Source organism: Bombina bombina, chromosome 10, assembly GCF_027579735.1.
Source record: "Bombina bombina isolate aBomBom1 chromosome 10, aBomBom1.pri, whole genome shotgun sequence".
Lineage (NCBI taxonomy): Eukaryota > Metazoa > Chordata > Amphibia > Anura > Bombinatoridae > Bombina > Bombina bombina.
Window position 1 is genome coordinate 195,713,058 of NC_069508.1, and position 22,500 is coordinate 195,735,557.

The window sequence follows — 22,500 nt, forward strand, 5'->3', positions numbered from 1 at the left end:
TCAGTGCCTGCCTGCCAGGGCACAGTGTCACCCCAGTGCAACTCATATCTGGTGTAACAGTAGTGTAGATTTAAAAAAAAACAAAAAAAAACAAAACACTTTTTTGACTGTGTTAAATAATAGCAGTCAGTTTCCTTCACACATGTGCGTTTCATTGCCTGCCTGCCAGGGCACAGTGTCACCCCAGTGCAACTCATATCTGGTGTAACAGTAGTGTAGATTTAAAAAAATGGGGAGTTTGCGGTTGTGCAAATAGACTGTTTGCTGTGCGTTAAAGGGACAGTCTAGGCCAAAATAAACTTTCATGATTCAGATAGAGCATGTAATTTTAAACAATTTTCCAATTTACTTTTATCACCAATTTTGCTTTGTTCTCTTGGTATTCTTAGTTGAAAGCTTAACCTAGGAGGTTCATATGCTAATTTCTTAGACCTTGAAGCCCACCTCTTTCAGATTGCATTTTAACAGTTTTTCACCACTAGAGGGTGTTAGTTCACGTATTTCATATAGATAACACTGTGCTTGTGCACAAGAAGTTGTCTGGGAGCAGGCACTGATTGGCTAGACTGCAAGTCTGTCAAAAGAACTGAAAAAAGGTGCAGTTTGCAGAGGCTTAGATACAAGATAATCACAGAGGTTAAAAGTATATTATTATAAATGTGTTAGTTATGCAAAACTGGGAAATGGGTAATAAAGGGATTATCTATCTTTTAAAACAATAAAAATTCTGGTGTAGACTGTCCCTTTAAACGGGGAGTTTGGTCTGTCACTGTGAAGCGGGCGCAACCCTTACATTACCTGATCGATACAACATCATACCTGATGTTTTAAAGCACGTTATTCCAAACAATTTAGGAATGTTAGGTGATTTATGCCCTTTATGGATTAAAACCAGACTCTGCATCAACTATGTAATTTTCCATGGGAGTTTTGCCATGGATCCCCCTCCGGCATGCCACAGTCCAGTTGTTAGTACCCTTGAAACAACTTTTCCATCACTATTGTGGCCAGAAAGAGTCCCTGTGGGTTTTAAAATTCGCCTGCCTATTGAAGTCTATGGCGGTTTGCCCGTTCGCGAACAGTTGCAGAAGTTTGCGTTCGCCATTTGCGAACGCAAAATTTTAGGTTCGCAACATCGCTAGTTGCAAACAATGATACAAAAGTGCAACATTGGTTGAACGGAAATTAAATGTTTTGTATTATGTAAGAGAGATGTGAGACCAAATAGGTTTTGGAATGTTTTATATGAAGATCTACTATTTTTCCACCTTAAAAGGAGAGCATCAAAATCCACCTTTAAAAAAAACGATCCTTAATAGGCCAACCAATTGGAAAAAAGAGAGGCCTTTTTAAAGCTTGGAGTGATCACACCATACATATATGTGTGTGTGTTTGTGTGTATGAAAATAAACTATTGAGATCTGAAGCAGAACTGATCTATAAACTAGACACACTGCACCCCAAAGGACTCAATTCAGAAATCCCCTACAAGTTTCTCTAGGTTTATTGCCTTATTAATAGGATTGTTTTAAAGTTAAAATGTATCTTTTGATTCAATATTAAATATAATTTATTTTTATATTTTGTCCTTCAGACCCTTTAATCTTTAGCTTTAATTTAGCGCTGTCTCATTTCTGTTATTTGTATCTTATTCCAGTTTAACTTGAGCGGTTAATCAGAGTTACAGCAAGATAGGGTTGTTTCTTTAGTCGCCTCTATCCTCCCTTTTGCAAATGTGTGTATGAATTACATGGTGAGACGAGAGAGAACTCTTTACGTATTTAGTAGACTTACTTGTGTACAGCAACATCTATTATACCACTTCATAGGGTGTTCCAATTCTAAGCGGTAAAGGCTCCCACCACCCACTTAACTTTTACTGTAACAAAACATGTAAATGTAAATAAAGGAAAAATAGTTGTCTTATTTAACAGTCATGCAAAGGTCAACATTTTAGCATATCAAGTAAAGGTCTAAATAAATATTTGGTTCATCATTTTGTTATCTTCTATGTTAACAAAAGCAGAACAACATCAATGATTTGGCAGTTGAAATACATCCTGAATAAACAAAGTTTTGCATGTTGCAACCTCCACTTATCACTAAGGGCTTGATTTATCAAAGCCCCTACGGCTGCAAGTTCTCACAAGAATCTGCTCACCGTATTTAACAAGCAGCGGTCATCAGACTGCTGCTTTCCTAACCTCTTCGCCACCTCTAAGGTGGCGAAATTCAATATCTGTGGTCTAGTCCGACCGAGGGGATTGACAGCTCCTGCCCACGCGTGATTGACTGTGCACGGGCAGAATAGTACGCGAGCGCAAAATAGCGCTCGTGTGCAATGGTTATTTCTTCCAGGGAAATTCGCCCCGCCAGAGGCGAGCTGAGGCGGACAGGGGCGCATATATGCGCCCTTGTCCGCTTCAGCTTTGATAAATTGAGCCCTTAACTCGTTAGTTGTCAAAAAGGGTTACTAGTTATAGTAATTGACAGGATCAGAATTCAAATGAATAAAATATGTTGTCCTTTAGAGTTTTTCAATCCCAACAAATAACTGACACTCACATCACCAAATGAGGTATATGTTTCGGTTTAATAATCGGCCATAGCTTACATATTAAATTAAATAATAAAATTGTATAACATTATCTTAGAAAACCCTTAAATTATGTAAAGTTATGCCCATTTTACTATCCACCCATGGATTACCAATAATCTACTGATACAATAAAGCCATAGAAAGTGATTAATCACCACAAATGACATACAACACCACCACTATCGAAATGGGAACAGGGTGTGAAGTTTTTAGTTAGCATTGGCACTGCACCCCCCACCTCCTTATACTCTTCATAGTCCAATCCACTAACCTATCAATTACACTTTTCCTAGCCTCAGTGGGGTCAATAAGCCCTTCACTACAGTTCTTATCCAGCGTTCGGTTTTTCCCTTGTGATGTTATCTTAACCTTCCATTGTTCTTAGTCTGATTAATATTTTTAAGACAATAAAATAAATCTAAGGAGATTTATTTTATTGTCATATCAATTAATTTAGGCTTTAGTTCCCCAAACATATTAAGCAAAGAAGTAAAGTTATATGGTTATCGTAATTTCATAACTCTAATTTCATAATTCTGACCTATTAAGCCAGTTACAGACTTATATACATATGTACTGTGCACTCTTGCACATGCTTGGTAGTAGCTGACGTCTCAGAAAGTGTGCATGTAAAAAAAAACTGTGCACAGTTGGATAAGTGTCCGTCTGAATAATCAATTGTGTGATCTAAAGGGGGATAGGTAGTTTTGTAACAGTCTCGAGAAGTTTCAATAAAGTTGTGTTCACTTAATATGGCAAGAGGGAAAGTTACGCATTGTTCTTATGTCATAGTCTATAAAAATAAAATTGTAGGCTACCCAGAGCAGGTGCTCATTGTATGTATTTATAGATGTCCTAGGAACACCCCATAGTAAAGTACATAACTATTGCTATGATATGTAGTAAGAACTTATGTCTGTGTAGAGGTCGTTTGAAGACACTGAAATCAGATTACACTGCAAGAAGGAACATATTAATCTCACATTTCACGGCCCCAACCATACTTGAACAGTCAGCTGAAGTACCGAAAATATTTTATATTTTCTGCAGCTTCTAGTAGCAAAATTGTTTTGGCAACTGGTGGGAATGAGGGAGGAGAAAAAAAATACAATTTATCTGCCAGATGAAATAGAACTTTCATAAACAAATCACTCCAAGTCATGTCAGGCATGCAGCTTTAGGTTTTTGAAGCATTTTCCTTTAAACATCAGCAGGGAGGATCCTTTTTGCTTCAAAAGATGAAAAAATACAGCAAAATTATAAGTGAAATTCTCTGTAAATTTTAAACCACAAAAGCTGGATAGCCAGTTACCTGCTGGTTTATTGGCTTTGCCTATAAAGATCGGGTTTCACATTTGGTTCCCGCTACACTAAAGTCTTATAATCCTGAACAGTATGCAGCTCCTCTATACTAGAGTGTCTGCAATGAACTGCAACAAATTCATGTCTCATCTAGCACAGAATGGGTTAAGAATCCAGCTCTTCTACGTCAGAAGGCTAAAATTATTCCAGATGCTTCTCCAAAGTCTTCCACTATAAGTAAAACAGGAAAATGAAACATTTTTGTAAATATTATTAACAGGGTGGGTTAGTCTAACCTGCAGCATGGCACTTGTGGAATTCAACATTTTCCAAGCAACATTCAATTTCATTTTAAGACTTAAAGAAAAAAAAAATGTTTGCACAGCAAGCAGAGTGAAAAAATACTTATAAAATATTCTTTTGATTTGTATGAAAACAATTGTAGGCAATCTGTCCCCCAATAGAACCATGGGAGTTTTTCTTTGTAACCTGTTATCTTCTACCCCACAGAATATTTGTGTACAAACATTTATTGCACATTTCTTGTATTGTGTGTACTACAGTAATTCATATGGGATAGTATAAATGGGAAAGCTATTTTAGCACGTTAATTTACCTCAGGTAATATGTTTATAATCTACAGTTATTCCTAAATCATACAATATCCAGCTTCCAAAACTGTTAAAAGACCTTTATTCTTTAGCTGGGTCCAAAGGTACAAACCAAAAATGTTTCAGGCCTACAATAGGCCCTTAGTCATGTAGTATTGTAGGCCTAAAGTGTTGTTGCTTTGTACCTATGGACCCAGTTAAGGAATAAAGGTCTTTTGACAGTTTTGGAGGCTGGATATTGTATGATTTTGCATTTTGACTGAGACTTGGCAAGTCTTTATCCCATGCCTCTCTATCAAGGGTGTGCTGTCTTCATCCTTTTCAATATTTTTTCCACGTTAGCTTATAGGGGTGGAAAAAATATCACTATAATTTATTAGCCCAGGAGGAAAAAGTTACTAGCCCACTCAATGTTAGAGATAGAAAAATGTAAAACATTTTTACTCGTCCAATGCAATTCCTTACTTGTCCAGGACTAGTGGACTAATTGGACTATTTGTTTTTTTTATTAATTTAACTTTCTATTTTATCCTAATGATTTTCTGAAAGACAGCAAATTATGACAATCGGATAAAAAAAGTATTATAGATAGCAAGTATCTTGTGTCTAATGAGTATAAAATGCACACCCACAAAACAAGATTTTGCAGCATTGACTGTTCCTGCCTTACCACTGTGGAGAGACGTATATATTTTCCTTTCCATACATCTCTGCCCCCCCTCCTGCTGAAGAGTTATGCAAGACGGCTCCTACTGTTAATAGTTTATGGGTTACAAGGTTTGCAGACGGGGGGGGGGAAGACACCTTGAGTTTCACTCTCAGGAATTCATCAGTAATGAAGATCTGAATTCACTAATTAAAAACGAACCACCCCTTACAATGTAAACATTCTCTTTCTGACAGCAAAGCTTTCTATTCTTGATTTACTGTTTCTTATCAGAGAAATCTGATTGAAGATACAGTAGTCCAAACTTTTGTTCTTTCTATGGTTTATTTTGTCAGCAATTATTTATTTCTGTCTGTCAGTGCATGGTAAGGCTTATTTAGGAATACATAAGGCAGGCAACTGAAACATCACTTTAAATTAAAAACCAAAATATCGAGGAAAGATTTTATTTGCAATTATAACTATGTTTACAGACTGTAGGTAGACTTGCAAAAGTTACCCACAACATAAATGATTCATTTATGAGCTACCTAATGATAACTCAGGTAAATGTTTCCAAGTTATGTTGCTAAAGAAAATTGATTGAGAACACTGTCCTTTTGAGACTCCCTGAGTATCAAACATAGAAATAGATTTTGACAGCAGATAAAATACAGAGATCTAGTCTGTTTTTAATGTATTCTCTTCTAATCTGTATACATATCCCAGGCAGAGCTACTCAACAGAGGGCCTAGTGCAAAATGTTTTTTGTGCCCCCCACAGGTAACTCAGTAGTAAGCAACAGTTATAGTATACATTTTGCTCTGTATAATAATTTTGAGAATAGATAGAGATAGATAGATGCACGTATTCTGCCCTTATGCAAGATTTCCCTGCATTACAATTGTACACATTCTGCATGCGCCTATGTATAGACTACTAAGGACCCCCTAGCACTTGGTCTCTGATACAACTGTACCTGCTGCACCAACGGTAGTTCCGCCCATGTCCCAGGCAATCTTGAATTCTATTACTGGCTTCTGCTGGAAAGCCATTTCATGTGTCAACCGCCTTAAGAGCTGTCACAAATAACTTATATACCTGTAGCTCTAAAACCGTGTTTACTTTGTGTTGTTAGTATCTGATATAAAGGGACAAGGAAAGGAAGCTTATGTAGGATAAAACCCCAAATCAAGTATTGCAAAGCCCAAAGTCTCATCGCAACTTCTGAGTTTCTCTTTTATGTAAGTATTTTGGGAAACAGATTGTGGTTGAGAGATAATAAAGACTATAGGGGGAAGATATCAAGCTGCATTTAAAGCTTTTGAGGCTATGTAGCACAGGCTTGCATAAGCATGCATGCAACCACGATATTAAAACTGCTTATATATCCTCTACTCCCCCTAAGAGATGGCAGGTTAAGTCAATCCAACACTTGGTTGTTTCGGGTCTCGGTTGCTCTCATGTAATTGGTTGCATGAGAGCGGGGGTTAACATTGCACAAAAGAGCTCTTGTGCAATGTTACATTTTGCCACATAATGTTGCGTGGCAATTTCAAGAAGACAGGTTCTCTAGAGAGATTGTCCACTTGCAATTTTGATAAATTTTTTTCACTATATTTCTGTATCTGTCTGTGTACTAGAGTTAAACTGGCGTTTTTATATGTGTTCAACCCAACCTATAATACAATTCTAAAATGTTCCTGCTTAATATTTATAACATATTTAATGTTTCATAAACAGACCAATGAACATCCCTCAATATAAAATCTACTGGTACTAATAGTGGACCTGAAGACATAAGTAGCCACTTAACGACCTCTTTTTTAAGTGGTCTACCCTATCCCTCAGGGTTCAATTTTAGATGTATGTAGTGAAGGCAGCTGCCTTTTCTATTGTGCCCCATATTCATAGGCAAGATTGGATTTCTATCAGCTGTAAATTGCTCAGCTGTGAAAGTCGAATGACAAACCATGGAAGGCATTTTGCTAAACAGCTCAGAAATATAATGTGAAGATTATGGATCAAGCCTGAAAAGACGTAGGATTGCCCAGCCACATTTCTTATATTAGGAAGGCTTAGAGAAGGAACATTGACTTAACCTGCTACACTACAGATACTGAAGATAAGAACATAATGCTATTGTGCAAGCTCAAAACTTTAACTCTTTCGCTGCCAAAGGAAGATGCAACACATTTTGCAGAAACAATATCCAAGACCACAGTGTCTTCCTAGTCTTATTTCAAAGACATTTCTGCATTACATGATTTAGTGACTCACATCAAAATGATGTGCACTGCAAGCCCTCTGCACATTCATTATTTGTAAAGTTTGCTTGAACTCTAGAGGTCATATTCATCTGCGTGAATCAGCATGCCTGCCCTTAAAGCTATGTATGAATGACCTTGTGACATTATAAAAGATTCCAATACATCTCACAATATCTCACACACATAACTATTTACACTTTTACAGTAAGAATATTCATAATAATGTTTTATTTCTCACTACTTTCACTAAATCTAACACTATGATCTATGCACTTGGTGGAACAAAGACAAGTATGCTTGCCTATCAACAAGACATTTGCTATAATGATTAGACAACCGAGCCATTCTCAGTTACAACACACAATACAGACCAGATGTCTTTTTACTAAAAGTTTTGTGCACTGCCTTTTTTAACTCTTAGCTGTCAGAGAAAGAGCTGCAATATGGCAATGTGTTTCAGTCCTATCTGTCAGCCCATGGGGCACTCGGAGTAAAATGAACCCACACTTGCTAATAACTAGATCAGACTTTACCTTAGGCCAGTATTTGCCCATGTGGCTTACAATTAAGAGTAGAATAAGAAAATTATTGAGGCACAACAGTCGCTGACAACATTGAACCACAAAAATATGCACAAACTATATATATATATACATTTGTAATAAAAGTGTAGATGGGTGCTGGCACCTCAGTCTCAAATTATCAGATTACAGTCATTAATACATACAACAGCTTGTAAATCCAGGGGGAGGCCAGAAAATATAAGTATATTACAGTAATTATTTTGTTAAGTGCTCTGGAGGATAGAAAAGTTTTAATAGTCCTACAGTTAGAGTAACAATATTCTGTATTATTTACTTTAATGTTACCTGAGTTATAATATAATCTGATAAATCTGCCAGATTTGTATTGCTTTTCCTCTAGAGATACTTTATGAGTGCATCTATCTGTCAGCTGTCTGGTTCAACTGCAATATATATATATATATATTATAAATAATACATATATACGCATACGTATATATATATATATATCATGTGATTTTGTTCATGTTGAAGTAATTTATCAGAACTAATGGTGTAATTTTTATTTCCTTGTAAGCAGCATGTGTTCCACAAAGGATGTCCCTAGCGTAAATTTAAAGACCACACAGTTTTGTGTATAGATATAATTTAGTTGGTTTATATGGCAAAAGGTTCCACGTTTTTAAACACACACTACATTTTCAGTATCGCAGGAGGGATGTTTATATGACCAGTGTTTTTATATACATTAAAAAGCAATCAGCATAAACAGATTTTTTTTTTTTGCTTGAAGCAATTTTGAAATCTATACAGTATGTACTTAAATATATACATATACCTCTATAAGTGCAGTAAATTGCATAGTGCATGCAAAACACCAGCTGATACATTTTATAACTTTTTTTGTGATAAAATTAGTTTAACTGTTTGTAGTATTTATGGAGTACTGCCTTGCAAAACTTTATTGAGATATTTACATAATGTGAAGTGTGCAGAGGGAAAAACAGTCCTGTTATAGGTTTACAGATAAGGTCTAACACAAACATGATAAAATATGGTTAGATTAAATGACAGTGTTTGCCAGAAGAGGGTGCTTGTCAGATAAGAAAATATGTTAATTTACTTTTATTTTAATGATTTGGTTACTTTATGACTAAATACTATTGTGCATATGGTAGTTGTTACAACCATCTCAAAGAATGAATTGAAACAACAGGTTATTTAAATCCATACTATAGAGATTTCAGAAATGATCTTGCAAGTAACCAGGCAGTGAAATAGGAACTTTTAAGGCATGCCATGATTAGCAGATTACTGAGCCCTTTGGGTTTGCAGTTTCCTAAATAAAGCAGAGCACTGTCTACTTTCTGCAGCTCCAGTAAATACACACGAATCCTGACTGCACATTTAACAGGAAGAAAGGTTTATGTCTGGTTACTGAGATAGGAAACAGCAGTATATTAAAAATTATCTAAATGAATGATCAGTTTGGATTATGTTTAACCACTCACTGACTAAGGAGAAACCAGTGAAATAGAGGAATGTGATACAATGTATTGAAAATCTTTATCTCCCCTTGTCATTGGTCCTAAATGAAGGGTGCAGGGTTAAATTGTATGCATACTGCAGCCATCTTAATACCACATCAATAGGAATACAATTAAAAAGTAAACAAAAAATTACAGAATGATACAGAACATAAACAGTGCAGGGCTGGTACCTTTTCATTTGCAAATGACAATGCAGGACCACAGTAACTCTTTCAATGCCATAACGGTTGACAATAAAAAAGTGACAATGAATAGCACAGAAACTCACTCCAAACTACAATAAATAATGAAACAATACTATAGATACTGTTTACTCAGAGAAGTCCCAAGGTGTATTGTATACTTATTTATCATGTTAATGCAAGGGATTCAAGACTGCAATTATTATGCCACTGATGGAAGAATAAACATTTAATACAAAAGCATATTAATGCATCATATACACTAAGACTGCAAGGCTTTAAGTTTCAGATGAGTCAGCAATGCATTTGATATTATAACCATCCATGCACACAGACAATGACACCCTTTCACTGCCAGAGAGTTTAGAAAAGCATGCTATATTATAATCATCCTATTGTCATTTTATATGCATGGTAGGTATATATTAATGGCAGTGACATATGTTATTATAGGATCCCACCTTCAATATACTGTTGCAATGACAGTTTCTTTGCCTGAAGGGTCAGCAATGCAATATGATCTAACCATTCCACTGCCATATTAAACACAAATGATATATAATAAGAATATCCCCCTTCAGCTCCCATGAGGGTAGAAGCAGTATTCTTAGTTAACCCCTTGTTTGCCCTAGAGGACTACAACGCATTGGAGTGCATGCGCTGAAGCCCTCTCTGACAGCCAAGGGAGTGCTTAGTGCCCAGGGGTAAGGATCAGCAGCTCTTACCCAATATCAGGCAGAATATATCCAGTAAGATGAGCATCACCCTCTTGCAGTTGCCAGAAGTCCCATTGTTATTGTTCAGAGCAGAGCTTCCTCCATTCCTGGTCTCTGGGACCATCGCTTTGTCATATTTATAATTCTGCATGCTGGAGTTACAGCTAGAGACGATTTTCTTTAGATCCAGGCTGCCCAGTTTTGCACACTGCACGGTGACAGCTCAGGAGTTGTGTCCCGTTTACAGATCCCAGGCAAAGTACAAAGTCCCTTTAGTGTAGGTTGCACAGTCTGCAGTGCATTGCAAAGTCAGAGCAAGTCCTTGCAGAGTGGTTTTCCGTTTGCAAATCCTCTCTTTAGTTGTAGCTTGTGTACAGTCCTTTAGCTTGTCTCTTAAAATATTGTGTAATAAAATCTTATAGTGTAGTAGAATGACAATCACTCCCAGCCTGGTGCACAAACAGCCAGTTTGCAGTCTCTGCTCCTTACTTGTGTTCAGCTGGAGATCTTCTGCACATTTATTTCATAGGCAACTTTCCACCCCCTAAAAAAGTAACTCCCTGCTTCTGATGGGATTTCAGTGTACAGCCCCCTTCTTCCTGAAACGCTCTGGACTGGGTTATACATATGATAATTGACTGCACATTTCTTTCCAGCACAAAATCCAGGATAAGCTGACCCCAGAAGCATAAGGGTGCCCCTAGTGTTCACAAGGGGCGATACATACAACAACAAAAAAAGTTTAAAAGTAAGCTTTTGTGTCACTCTAGGTGCTAAAATGTAATCAAGGCCACTCCTATGGTTCCAAAGTGACAGCTAATTTACCTTTTATCGCATGAAGGCAGCAAGATAATATTCCTCTGGGAAAGGAAGAACAAGTTTATATTAAAGAACTTTACCCCTCCTGTTTCCAGAGCAGATAGAAATAATAATCTCTTTTTGTTTGTTCTACAGGGTGCAAAGCAAGTTCTAACTTGTGAAAACTGTCACTAGTTAGCTGTTAACTTCTCTGGGGTTGGGTTGGGTAATCTTTCTTGTTTTAACTATTTTTTTTCTGCAGAGAGAATTGCTAAAATATAAAAGTTTATTGTCTTAACTCTGTGTATACCATAGAGAATAACAATGTATTGTTTTGCAGCCCTTTGAGCTAAGGGTTTATATGTTTAATTTGTGCATTTTATATATTTTTGCCTTATGTTGTTGTTTTTTTGCAGCTGCATTTTATAGTGCATCAGTTCTCTTGTTTAACCAGTTTAACCCACCAGTTTTGCTCTGCAAACCCTTTCTGAAATGAAGGTTTTGCTTTTGGCTAAATTACTACAATGTATAATTGTACAGTTCAATTAATTCTATAGATGCATCCTACATGTGTGTGTGTGTGTTTGTTACAAAATGCCATATGTACACAGGTTCTTTCTCTGAACTTTCTTTGGAGTGGAGGGATAAATTAACTTACAGAATCCTTTGCTTTTAATTTAAAGAGACAAAAAAGTGCAAAAAGAAAATGCTGACATTTTTAGAGCATTTTATTATTGCACTCTTGATTGCATATTATTATGCAAAGAAAACCGATTTAATAGCAGCTCCTAGGCAGCAATGCACTACTGGGTGCTAGTTGAACACAGTAGGCAAGCCAATGATATCAGACATATGTATATAGCCACCAATCACCAGCTAGCGTCCAGTAGTGCATTACTACTCCTACCTATTAATATTTTCCAACAAAGGAAACCAATAGAATTAAGTAAATTTGAAAAGTGGATTACATTGAAAAGTCTCTTAAAACCTATGCTCTTTCTAAATCATGAAAGTTTAACTATGATTTCCATGTCCCTTTTATAATTAACCTTTTTATTGAGAAAGTGAGAAGTCAACATACATTGGTATCAAATATATCCACATAGGGGTAAAAACCATGCATAAATAGTTACAAGTGGGGTATAATCAGAAGTGAGCATATTAAACAGAATAAGACAAGTATGAGCGAAGATAATAATTGTCAATCATACATAATGAACAACAAATAATAGTAAAATTGTGACTGCTGGTCTTCAGAAATAAACTATTTAAAGATGTCTTATTCTATACAATTATTTCTCATTTTATATTTTGTATCATATAGTTCAATATCTCTCGTAGATTATTAGGGGGGGAGGGAAGGGGAGGTAGAGGGTGACAGTAGTGATTATCTGTATGTCTCCGTGGGAAAATTTCTCTATCCAGGGTGCCCAAATTTCGTGATAAGTGTCTACCTTATCCAAAACCAAGTAAGAGTATGACTCCATCCTCAAGAGAAAGTTTACTGTTGCAATGATTTGTGAGATGGAGGGGGGTGATTTTTGCTTCCAAGCTTTTGCAATTTCAAGCTTAATGGACATAAGTAGATAAATGGTTAGAGATTTTTGAGCGGGAGATAATGTTGGAAAGTCTAAGTGGAGGAGACATGTTTGCGGACTGAGTGTAGGGGTAATGTTCAGAGAGCTAATAATGTCTAAAAGTTGTGTCCAAATAGGCTTAATTTTTGGGCAGGACCACCAGATGTGACTTTGAGTTCCCAGTTGGCCGCAGCCTCTCCAACATGTAGGGGGTGATTACTATAAATTTTATGTAGCACTGTAGGAACTAAGTGCCAACGTACAGTAAGTTTGTAGTGAAGTTCCCATAAAGTTTTTTAGTAAATAGTATTTCTCTGTGCCAGGAGTCAGTGTCAGCAGTAAAATTTAGTTCTCTCTCCCACGCTAGATGCTGGGAAATTTTATGATGGGAGGAGGGGGTCAAGAAGTATATCGTAGTGGAACGACAGTGTCCCTTTAAGCGCATGGGTTTGAGACCACCTCTGTTCCCACCCAGTAGCATCTCTGAGGTTCTTCCTTGGGAAGCCCCACACTCGAACAATAGAGCAGAGGCGAAAAGCCTCAAATCTAAGTGTTGTTGGAATTTGTAGGTCACTGCATATTCTAGTATAAGAGAGTGTATTTGTATGGTCGTATAAATCTGAAACCTGGGTAGCAGCAAAGTTTTGCCAAATGTATATATGAGAGTCAGGGAGGCAGAAAAGGGAGCTGGCAATTGTTTGTCTCAGGGATGGGTGGGGGGCAATAGTAGGTAGGTGTCTGATCTGTTCCCAAAATTGTAGGGTGTCAAGGATCACAGGGTGGCTAGATTTAAGATCTTTCCTACAGTGTGAGGGAATCGAAGGTAGATCATATAAATGTAGACCTAATGGCAGGAGGGATTGTTCTACTTTCATCCATGAAGATATATGAGCTGTGTTACTCCAGCTCATCAGGTGAGTTAACCGGGCAGCTTGATAATAGAGAATAATGTTTCGTAGACTAAGTCCACCTTTGGCAGAAGTTCTCTGCATGGTCTGTTTGGAGGTTCTGGGTCTTTTGCCCTTCCAGACGTATTTAGTGATAAGGCTCTGTAGTTTATTAAGGATGGCCCTGGGTACATTGATCCTAAGGGACCGGAACAAGTAGGTTATTTTGGGAATAAAGGACATTTTAATAGCAGCAATCCTGCCTGTCCAAGAGATCTCTCGGTATTCCCATGAGTCAAGAAGTTTTCGCCATTCGGGGAGCTTGTCAGAATAGTTTTTAGTAATAACAGTGGTTGTGGACGTGTTGAGGTGAATTCCTAGTAACTTAATAGAATTTTTCCTGTAGAAGGGTCAGCTCTTGAGGTGGTATGTTAGTATGGAGGGCTTCTGTCTTGGTTATGTTTAATTTGTAATAGCTCATGGTGCTAAAATGGGCAAGCAATTTGAATACTGCCGGAAGGGACTTGGATTGGTTGGTAAGAAGGAGAGTGATGTAGAAATAGGAGGTAGGCCCAGCACTCACTGCAAAGTATTAGGTGCATGCTACAGGGGTCCATGCACATACCCCAAATACAAACAGCAAACAAAAAGTAGCAGCACCAAAGTATAAGTTTCAATAGCTTTTAATGTGAGGTTTTTGTTTTTTGGTGATGTCTCACATTAAAGGCTATTGAAACTTATACTTTGGTGCTGCTACTTTTTGTTTGCAAGAAGGAGAGTGATGACGTCTGCGTAAAGTGTAATTTTATGTTGAAACTATAGAATAGGAAAGCCTGTGATGTCTGGGTGTAGTCTAATGGCTTGCGCTACAGGTTCTATAGAGAGTGCGAATAGAAGCAGCGAGAGGGGGCAACCCTGTCTAGTCCCGTTGGAGATTTTAAAATAGCCAGACTGTAAACCTACTCCCTTCATTTTAGCAAACAGAGTAGAATATAGAGCCTGTATGGAGGTTATGAATTCATTTGGGAGCTTGAAGGCTCGTAAAGTTTCCCATAAATATTTCCACCTCACTGTCAGGGTTTTTTCCCTGTTGTGTTTGCCATATGCTGCTGGCAGCCATTTCACTCACCTCTCTTCCTGACTATGGTGCATTGTGGGGGATGCTGATCATTTCCTGCACTTCCTTTTATGGCCAGACTGGTGTGCATCATCCATGGGAGACAGGATGCAGTCTCAGAATTGTGATGTCATCACTTATTATTTAAAGGGCCTCTGTTCAGTATGCTTTGCCTTTGCATTGTCTCAGACCTGTTTGTAAAAGTTCCTGTGTATTACCTGGCTGCCTGACGTCCTTCTTGGTTCCTGATCCCTGGCTTGTTCCTGACTCTGCTGTTTTCCTTGTTCCTGATTTCGGCTCGTCTGACTATTCGCTTTGGCTCCTGACTCGGCTCGTCTGACTACCAGCTCTGGTTTTGACTCCTGGCTTGTTATTTGACTTGTGGACTTTATTATTTTTTGCTGTTAATAAAGGTGTGATTATTTTTGCACTTCTCGTCTCAGTCTGATTCCTGACACCCTGACACTCACCCTGTCGAAAGCCTTTTTCGGCATCAAGCGACAGGGCTAGCATGGGCACTTCCCTCCCAGCAGCTTTGACCAGGATGTTTAAAACTTGTCTCGTAGCATCCGGTCCTTCTTTCTGGGGGATAAAGCCCACTTAGTCCGGGTGGACCAGAGTGGGTACTATTTTAGAGAGGCGGTTCGCCATAATTTTGGCATATAATTTAGTGTCCAAATTAAGTAATGAGATTGGGCGATAGCTGACACATTCTGAGGGGTCTTTACCAGATTTGAGCATGGTTGTGATCGTGGCTTCCAGATATTCTTTACAGAAACAGCCATTACGATTTACTTCATTAAAAGTTCTGCATAGAATGGGGGTAATTAGGGGGTCATAGGTTTTGTAAAATTGCCAAGTGAAGATGTCTGGGCCTGGGGATTTAGAAACATTGAGTTCTTTAATGCTCAAACGTACCTCCTCAAGTGAAATCGGGGAGATGAGGTCAGAAACAGCTTCCTGGGCTAGCTGCGGGAGATCCAGAGTTTTTAGGAATGAACAAATATCTTCCGCGGGGAGCAACTGGGTAGGGTCGGAAGACTCTAAATCATAAAGTCCAGAGAAGAAATCTCTGAAAGCTTCCCCAATTGCTCTCAGAGATGACACTACTCCACGGCATGAGCAGAGGTGGGTTATTTTAGTTTGTGCTGTCTGATTTTTTTAACTTTGTTGCCAAAAGTGAAGAGGCCTTATTGCTTTTATAATAATATACCTGTTTGAGTTTTTCTAAGTTAGTCTGTGTTTTCTGGAATTCAAGAGTCTGATCTGTCTAGTGATATCTATGAGTTGGGTTAGAGAGCTGATTTTTTAGAGATCTGAGTTGACAAGTTAGGGACGCCAATAAGGTACCCTGAACTTTCCTTATTTGTGATGCTTTCATGATGTAGTGTCCTGTAAGAAAGGCCTTAAGAGAGGCCCATAAAATCTCAGCAGAGACGAATGTGGTGTCATTCAATGTAAGAAAGTCAGAGATAATGTCTTGAGTTTCGAGTTTAAGGGTAGGGTGAGTGACTAGAAAGTCTTTAAGACGCCATGGGGGGGGGGTAAATGAGGAGGTGTGGGCCCAATATGATGAGGAGAGAGTCATGATCGGACCAGGATATAGGAGAGATCCTGGCATAAGTGACGTGGTCTAGGGCTCTGGCACTCAGGAAGAAGAAGTCAATTCGGCTGTAAGATTTATGTGGGGGAGAGTAAAAGGGGAACTCTTTGTCTCCAGGGTGGAGGGCTCTCCAAACATTGTATAAATCATATTGGTTGAATAAATTTTGAAATGCTACTGAGAGGGGATGGATTGATCTTTGACCTTAGGGCCCATTCTGTCTAATGAGGGGTCCCAGATTAAATTGAGGTCACCTCCCAATATTAATTCTCCTTGTTTAACCACTGACACTGAGCTTAGTAGATGTTTGAGGAATTTAATTTGTCTCGAGTTAGGGGCATAGACATTTACTAGGGTGACCAGTTTATCATTTAGTCTGCATATTAGGATGATGAATCTGGCTTGTGGATCTCGTTCTATGTATATAGGTTCATATGTAATATGAGAATTAATGAAGATTGCTACTCCTCTGGACTTGGATGTATATGAGGCGGTTATTACAACAGGAAATTTCTTGTAAATTCGTATGGAGTCAATGTTGGTGAGCCAATGTGTCTCCTGAATAAGAGCCACATCTACTCTGGAATGATGAAGAATATTGAGTAGAGGCTACGCTTGGTGGGGATATTGAGGCCTTGTGAATTGAGCGTCAAGATGAAAATTTGTGCCATTATAAAAGGATGGGGGGTGAAGAAAAAAAAAAGGGAGGAGGGACTTTACAAAGAGGTCTGATCTACGAGAGTACCAAGTCTCTGCACAGTTTTCTAGTATGTTATGTATGAGATGAGCTGGAGTGGGTGGATCAGCGGGCAAGAGCCGCTCAGAGGTTGTTGGGGGGGGATGTGGGTTGGGAGTTGCGAATATAATATATATGTAATGCTCGTGGGGGTGCACTGAGCGATATAGGTATGTGGCAGACCAAGTGCTGTGGGGTCTGTATTGAACTAGTGGCAGGGGACCTATAAGAGTAAAAGAGTTATCGGAGGATAGCTCTGGGCTAAGTAGTTGAAAATTGAGTTTTCTGGAGAAATAGAGTGGCGGGGTGCCGGGGGGTGAGAAGGGAGGTCTCCACCCGCAGCATAATTGTCTAGTGATGAAGCAGAGGATGGGATTAAGCAATAAACAGAGCATTTCAAATTGGTAAATTCATCAACAACAGAATTAGCAACAGTTCTGAAGGAGCAGGGTGTCCTTTTAGTATGATGTACTTTAGAAATAAATGAGAGCATATTAGGACATAACATGATATGACCAGAACATTATTGAGTCATCGTATGAACTAGATCTGCGGGATAACCTAGGGTGAAATTAGGGTCACATTAACCCCTGCAGTAGTGCATTTAGTGTAAATGGGTGAGTAACTGGATAATGTGTTTGATTGCAGAGTGTGTAAGTACCATATTAGGATCAAATTATTGTAGAATAATGTGGAGGGAGTGTGTGGCTGTCACACTGTCAAGGTGTGGGTCTCAGTATAGTCTCCTTGAGGGTCTCTCTTCGCTATGTTAATGAAATAGAGAGGGTACCCTAAGTAATCCTGTTGCTAGAATAAGATCTGGCTATGGGGTATATGTACAGCTAAAGGACTAAAGGAGGTAAGTGAGTTGTGTTCCTTACCCTACATCCCTGATGTATAGTACTACTGCAGAAGCGACCAAAATATGTGGAGAGTACAGGATTCAGTCCTCTATGGTCACCCAAATTACCCATATCAGTGTGACCACCGTCTGTGAGCAGTCCTAAGCTCATATAGATGAATGTAGGCCTAGGCTACCCCACATAGAGTGTGTGAGAAAACAGGACCTCATTTAATAAGGACAAACTATAACAATTTTAACACAGATGAGGGTTATAAACTTTCCTGTGGAGAAAAGGCTAAACAGAAACACAACATAATCATAACTATGATAACATATCAAACTAGCAACTGTACTGTTCAGAGTACATTACCAAATGTCGATAGGTCAATCAGCATATTTCCAGGTTTATGGGATGACTAGGTATCTCTGCTTCTATAAATAGGTAGCAGAGTATTGTGGGAAGAGAAAGGAGAGAAAAAAGAAAAGAAAAAAAAAAGAAAATGTGTCGTCCAATGAATGTAATTCACAGAGTATTTTTTTCATCTCTGAAAATTAAGGGTCTTTAGTGGACGATGGGATGTCTTTCCTTTTGGCTTGGTAGCTGAATGTTTGTGGTAAAGGGTGCCATGCTGGCGCTGCAGCGTTGAGTTTCTCTGGTTTTTCGGCAATAGGGTTAGGTTGGTTTGGAGGAGGAAGTAATTTCAAAGACTGCAACAGTTTAGTTCCCTGATCTGGTGTGGTAATGGAGTAGGAGGAGTCCTCAATTTGAAAAAGGAGCTTGACCGGAAATCTCCACCTGTATTTAACATTATTGTTGCAGAAACATTGGGTGACTTGCTGAAAGGAGCGTCTCCTGGACAGGGTATGAGAGGACAGGTCTGGAAAGATCTGTTTGGTCTGGAATGGGTCTTTTAAGTTCTTGTTCTGGAATGATGCTCTAATCCTTTCTTTAAATGTATAATAGTGAAGTTGGATGATTACATCTCTGGGTGATCCTGAAGGCGAGCTCCTCGGCCTGAGAACTTGATGAGCTCTATCCATAAGGGCCTCTTGGTCTTGTATGGGTCCTAGGAGCTCTCTGAATAAATCAAGCAAATATTTAGTGAGATCAGAGGTGCCAACATCTTCTGGAATGCCTCTTATTCTTATATTGTTACGGCGTGAACTGTCTTCTTGATCCGCTATTTTGGATTCTAAATCTGAAATCATCTCAGCGCGAGATTGGGTATAGACAAGAAGGTTGGAGTGGTCTAAGTGGAGGTCCTCCTGTTTTTTTTCTAGGGTTTCTGTTCTCTCGCCTAGGGAGGAGACATCTCTCTTGAGCTCAGTGACTGACATTTTAAGTTCTTGTTTAATAGAAGAATGGTGGGAGTCCATCTTGTCTGACAGCTCCTTAATGGAGTCTAGTATAGAGGCATAGGTATTGGGGGATCTCTCGCTAGAGTGAGTTGTGACCCTATGAGGTCCTTTGGAGGATACTATTGAGTCCCTTGAGTCCTCATCTGACATGTCTTGCTCGTAGAGGGTTTTATTAGAGAAATGATCTGAGAGTGTCTGTTTTGGGGCATCACCATGTTTCGGCTTCTTCTGAGAGTGAGCCATATTATGGAAGGTGGGTATAAAAGAACTTCCAAGCTTTCTTCCTGTGAATAAGTGAGCTGGCCTCTGCGGTGAATAGCAGGTGGAGAAATCAGATCCGGCACCCCCTAAGTGGTGGGCTTAGCACATCATAGTGTTGGGGGTAGGTAGGACTTGAAAAGGGTTGTTACAAAGTTCTTATTTACCTAGTGGTAAACCTGTTGAGGGATCACATAAGCTGTAGGTAAGCTGTCTCTCTCCAGGGGAGGTAGCTCTATTCCGAGCGAGTAGGGGAAAAGGAGCGTGGGGTATGACTCATAGGCAATAAGGGTCGATGGGAAAGGAGGGAGAGATAACAGGAAGCTGCTATGTGTGATTACCCTGTTTCAGCTGGTAGTAGAGCAGGTGGTTAGAGAAGGAAAATCCTTAGGCCGGCCTCCTGGAACTGCAGGCTTGTGAGAAAGATCAGGCCTGTATATAAAAAGGGTTAACAGGTCTGGGTGTATTACCAGTGATGGCTAACTATAATGAGCAAGTTTGGCACTGAGGGGCTTTGTAGCTGTCTGGGTTTCAGGTGCAGGGTATTACAACAAAGAGTATGTTAGTGGTAGTATTGACCAGTTCTAAGAGGAGAGCAGCTAGGTTTCAATTTCTTTTACTGTTTTTCTCCCCTTGTTCTTTTCTGATTTTGTTGAGTGTTTAATTCTGCATTTCTAATTGTGTGGGCAAAGCCCCACAGCAGTGCAGGTGGATTATATATACAACCTGGGTTGTTGGAGTCTCTGTGTTGTCTACGGGTTAAGAAGAGACCAAAGAGAAATTAAGGTGTCGGTAGGGGACTGTTAGGCCTTCATAAGTAACTTGGCCCAGAAAGTTATGGTATCTGAGGGTGCACACGTGGGGCTGATGGAGGTTGAAATGCTGAGCAGTAATCCAAGCAGGCCTATGCTGGCTACAGTGAGCACCGTGATGGGATGAGTGATTGTAGGGGCCGTGTAACGCTGTCCAATGATAGTCTTACAGTACCTGGGTGAGGATAAGAGATGTATGGTCTTACCTCCCACGGCCGTTCACAACTGAGCTTCCTGCTGTTCCATCGGGTAGAAAGCTTCCAGGGTCTAGTCCGGTGAGGTAATGGTCGGCGAGAACATGGCTAAAGGATTGCAGCTGAGAGTTGGAGGGCTGTTATTGTGTCCCCTTTCAGTGTATGGGGAGCATAGCGGTAATTAAGATAGTCTGCGGTCTTTCCGCTGTTCGTGTGTTCTCACCGTGCTCACAAGAAGTTCCGCTAGCCACCACAGCGCCTCTCCTACCTCCGCTCAACTGGCTGTCCGGGATCCTGCTCCGGATAAAAGGATTCTTTCAGAGAGCAAGTAGTGGGTCGGAGATGGAGGACAAGAAGGGCAATCAGGTAGGAAAAAGTTAATTCTGTAGAATGGCGCCAAAAAGGGTCTTGGAAGATACCGGAAGTTGCTTTCTGTCGCTGCTGGGAGATATATCAGGCGATAGAAAATAGGTCTTCTTATCTTTACTATGCCAAATTTTCTTCTTCTCTCCCTGCCAAGGTAGTGACAGTAGGATTAGGGATGTAGTGTCACATAATAGTGGGGGTAAAAACCCCAAAGAATATATTAAAAAGCACTTGGTCTGCAGAGCTTTCTAAAGTGCAACCACCTTATACTTATATTGTGGTAAGCTCCGCCCCCTCCATGTCCCTTTAAATAAAATAGTTAAGAGGATATAACATGTTTATTCTATAAGTTATATGTTTCATTAAGCCATTCACTTCTAAGAAAATTAGCATTTTTTTAGTCTTTTGTTACAAAGTAGATCTAACCCTTAATTAGCTATACATTTAACATTTCATATAAAGTGTGGTAGTGTGCACTGCTGCTCTAGATAAGTGTAAAGTGTTAGCCAACCAAGAGTAGAATATATACGTCATCCAATCACTGGCTGCATCAGAATCAAAAGCAGCCAAATTTATGGTAAATTCCTTTTGCAGAATCAACACAAGAGAGAAAGTGTGTTTAAAAAATAAAATTCTTTAGCCTAGAGTATTTCATTTCTAAGCTAGAATATTACTTTAAATCTCCAAATCCTTTTCGAGAAATACACCTTCTAGTAGTTAAATGATCTGGGTGTTTTTTTGTTAAGAAAGCACTTTCCATTTTGTGTAGAAACCACATTCTTGTCCCATGCAGGGAGAATGTTACACCACTATTTAGTGACCTCTATTGCACACAGAATTCTTGATTGCAGCCAACACTGTGGGATATTTATATCTGCATTTCCCTATCACAAGATATTTTGGATACTTCTAGATAGACCAAAAGCTCTGTAAATCAAGGAGAAAAAAAAAACTTGCAAAAAACATTGTGATATTGCAGATACTGACATTCTAACAAATTATTTTAACACACATGCACATCCTATTTAGATTGCAAGCTGCCTTATATTTAATTAAATGCAAAACAGCCATAACCGGCATATTCCTTATAAAGGGTCGTCAAACTTTAAAGAGACTTTTATTTAATTATTTTATCAAATTTACTTTGGTGCCCTTTGTTGAAAAGCATATCTAGGTAGGTCCAGGTGGCTATATACACGTGCCTCTTGTCATTGGTTTACCAGCTGTGTTCAGCTAGCTCCCAGTAGTTGGGGAATATGCAAGCAAGAGTGCAATAATATATATTATATATATAAAAACTTGATATGATATCCAGATTTAATGGTATCCGGCAACGAGATCGCCAGCTGCAATGTTAAAGGGACCCACATTTTTCAGGATTCAGTTTGGACATTTATTTTAAACAGTTTTCCAATTTTCTGTTATGCTCTCATTTGCTTTATACTCTTGGTATCATTTGTTGAAAAACATACCTAGATATGCTCAGGAGCTAGGACCTGGCTTTTGATTGGTGGCTGCACTTAAATTCCTCTTGTCATTGGCTTATCAA

General features: G+C 39.0%; 1 protein-coding gene across 2 annotated transcripts in view; it reads right to left on the bottom strand.

Moving 5' to 3' along the window:
- The window catches only part of PLPP3 (phospholipid phosphatase 3), a 66,013-nt gene extending 55,070 nt beyond the window's left edge, over positions 1–10,943 (bottom strand). Inside the window, exon 1 of one of the 2 annotated variants that reach the window (XM_053693618.1) lies at positions 10,410–10,943. In XM_053693618.1, the coding sequence (XP_053549593.1) occupies positions 10,410–10,551 (142 nt within the window). In that variant the 5' untranslated portion in view covers positions 10,552–10,943. The remainder of the gene's footprint in view (positions 1–10,409) is intronic. The other variant, XM_053693617.1, reaches the window with a different exon arrangement.
- Positions 10,944–22,500: the final 11,557 nt, after the last annotated feature.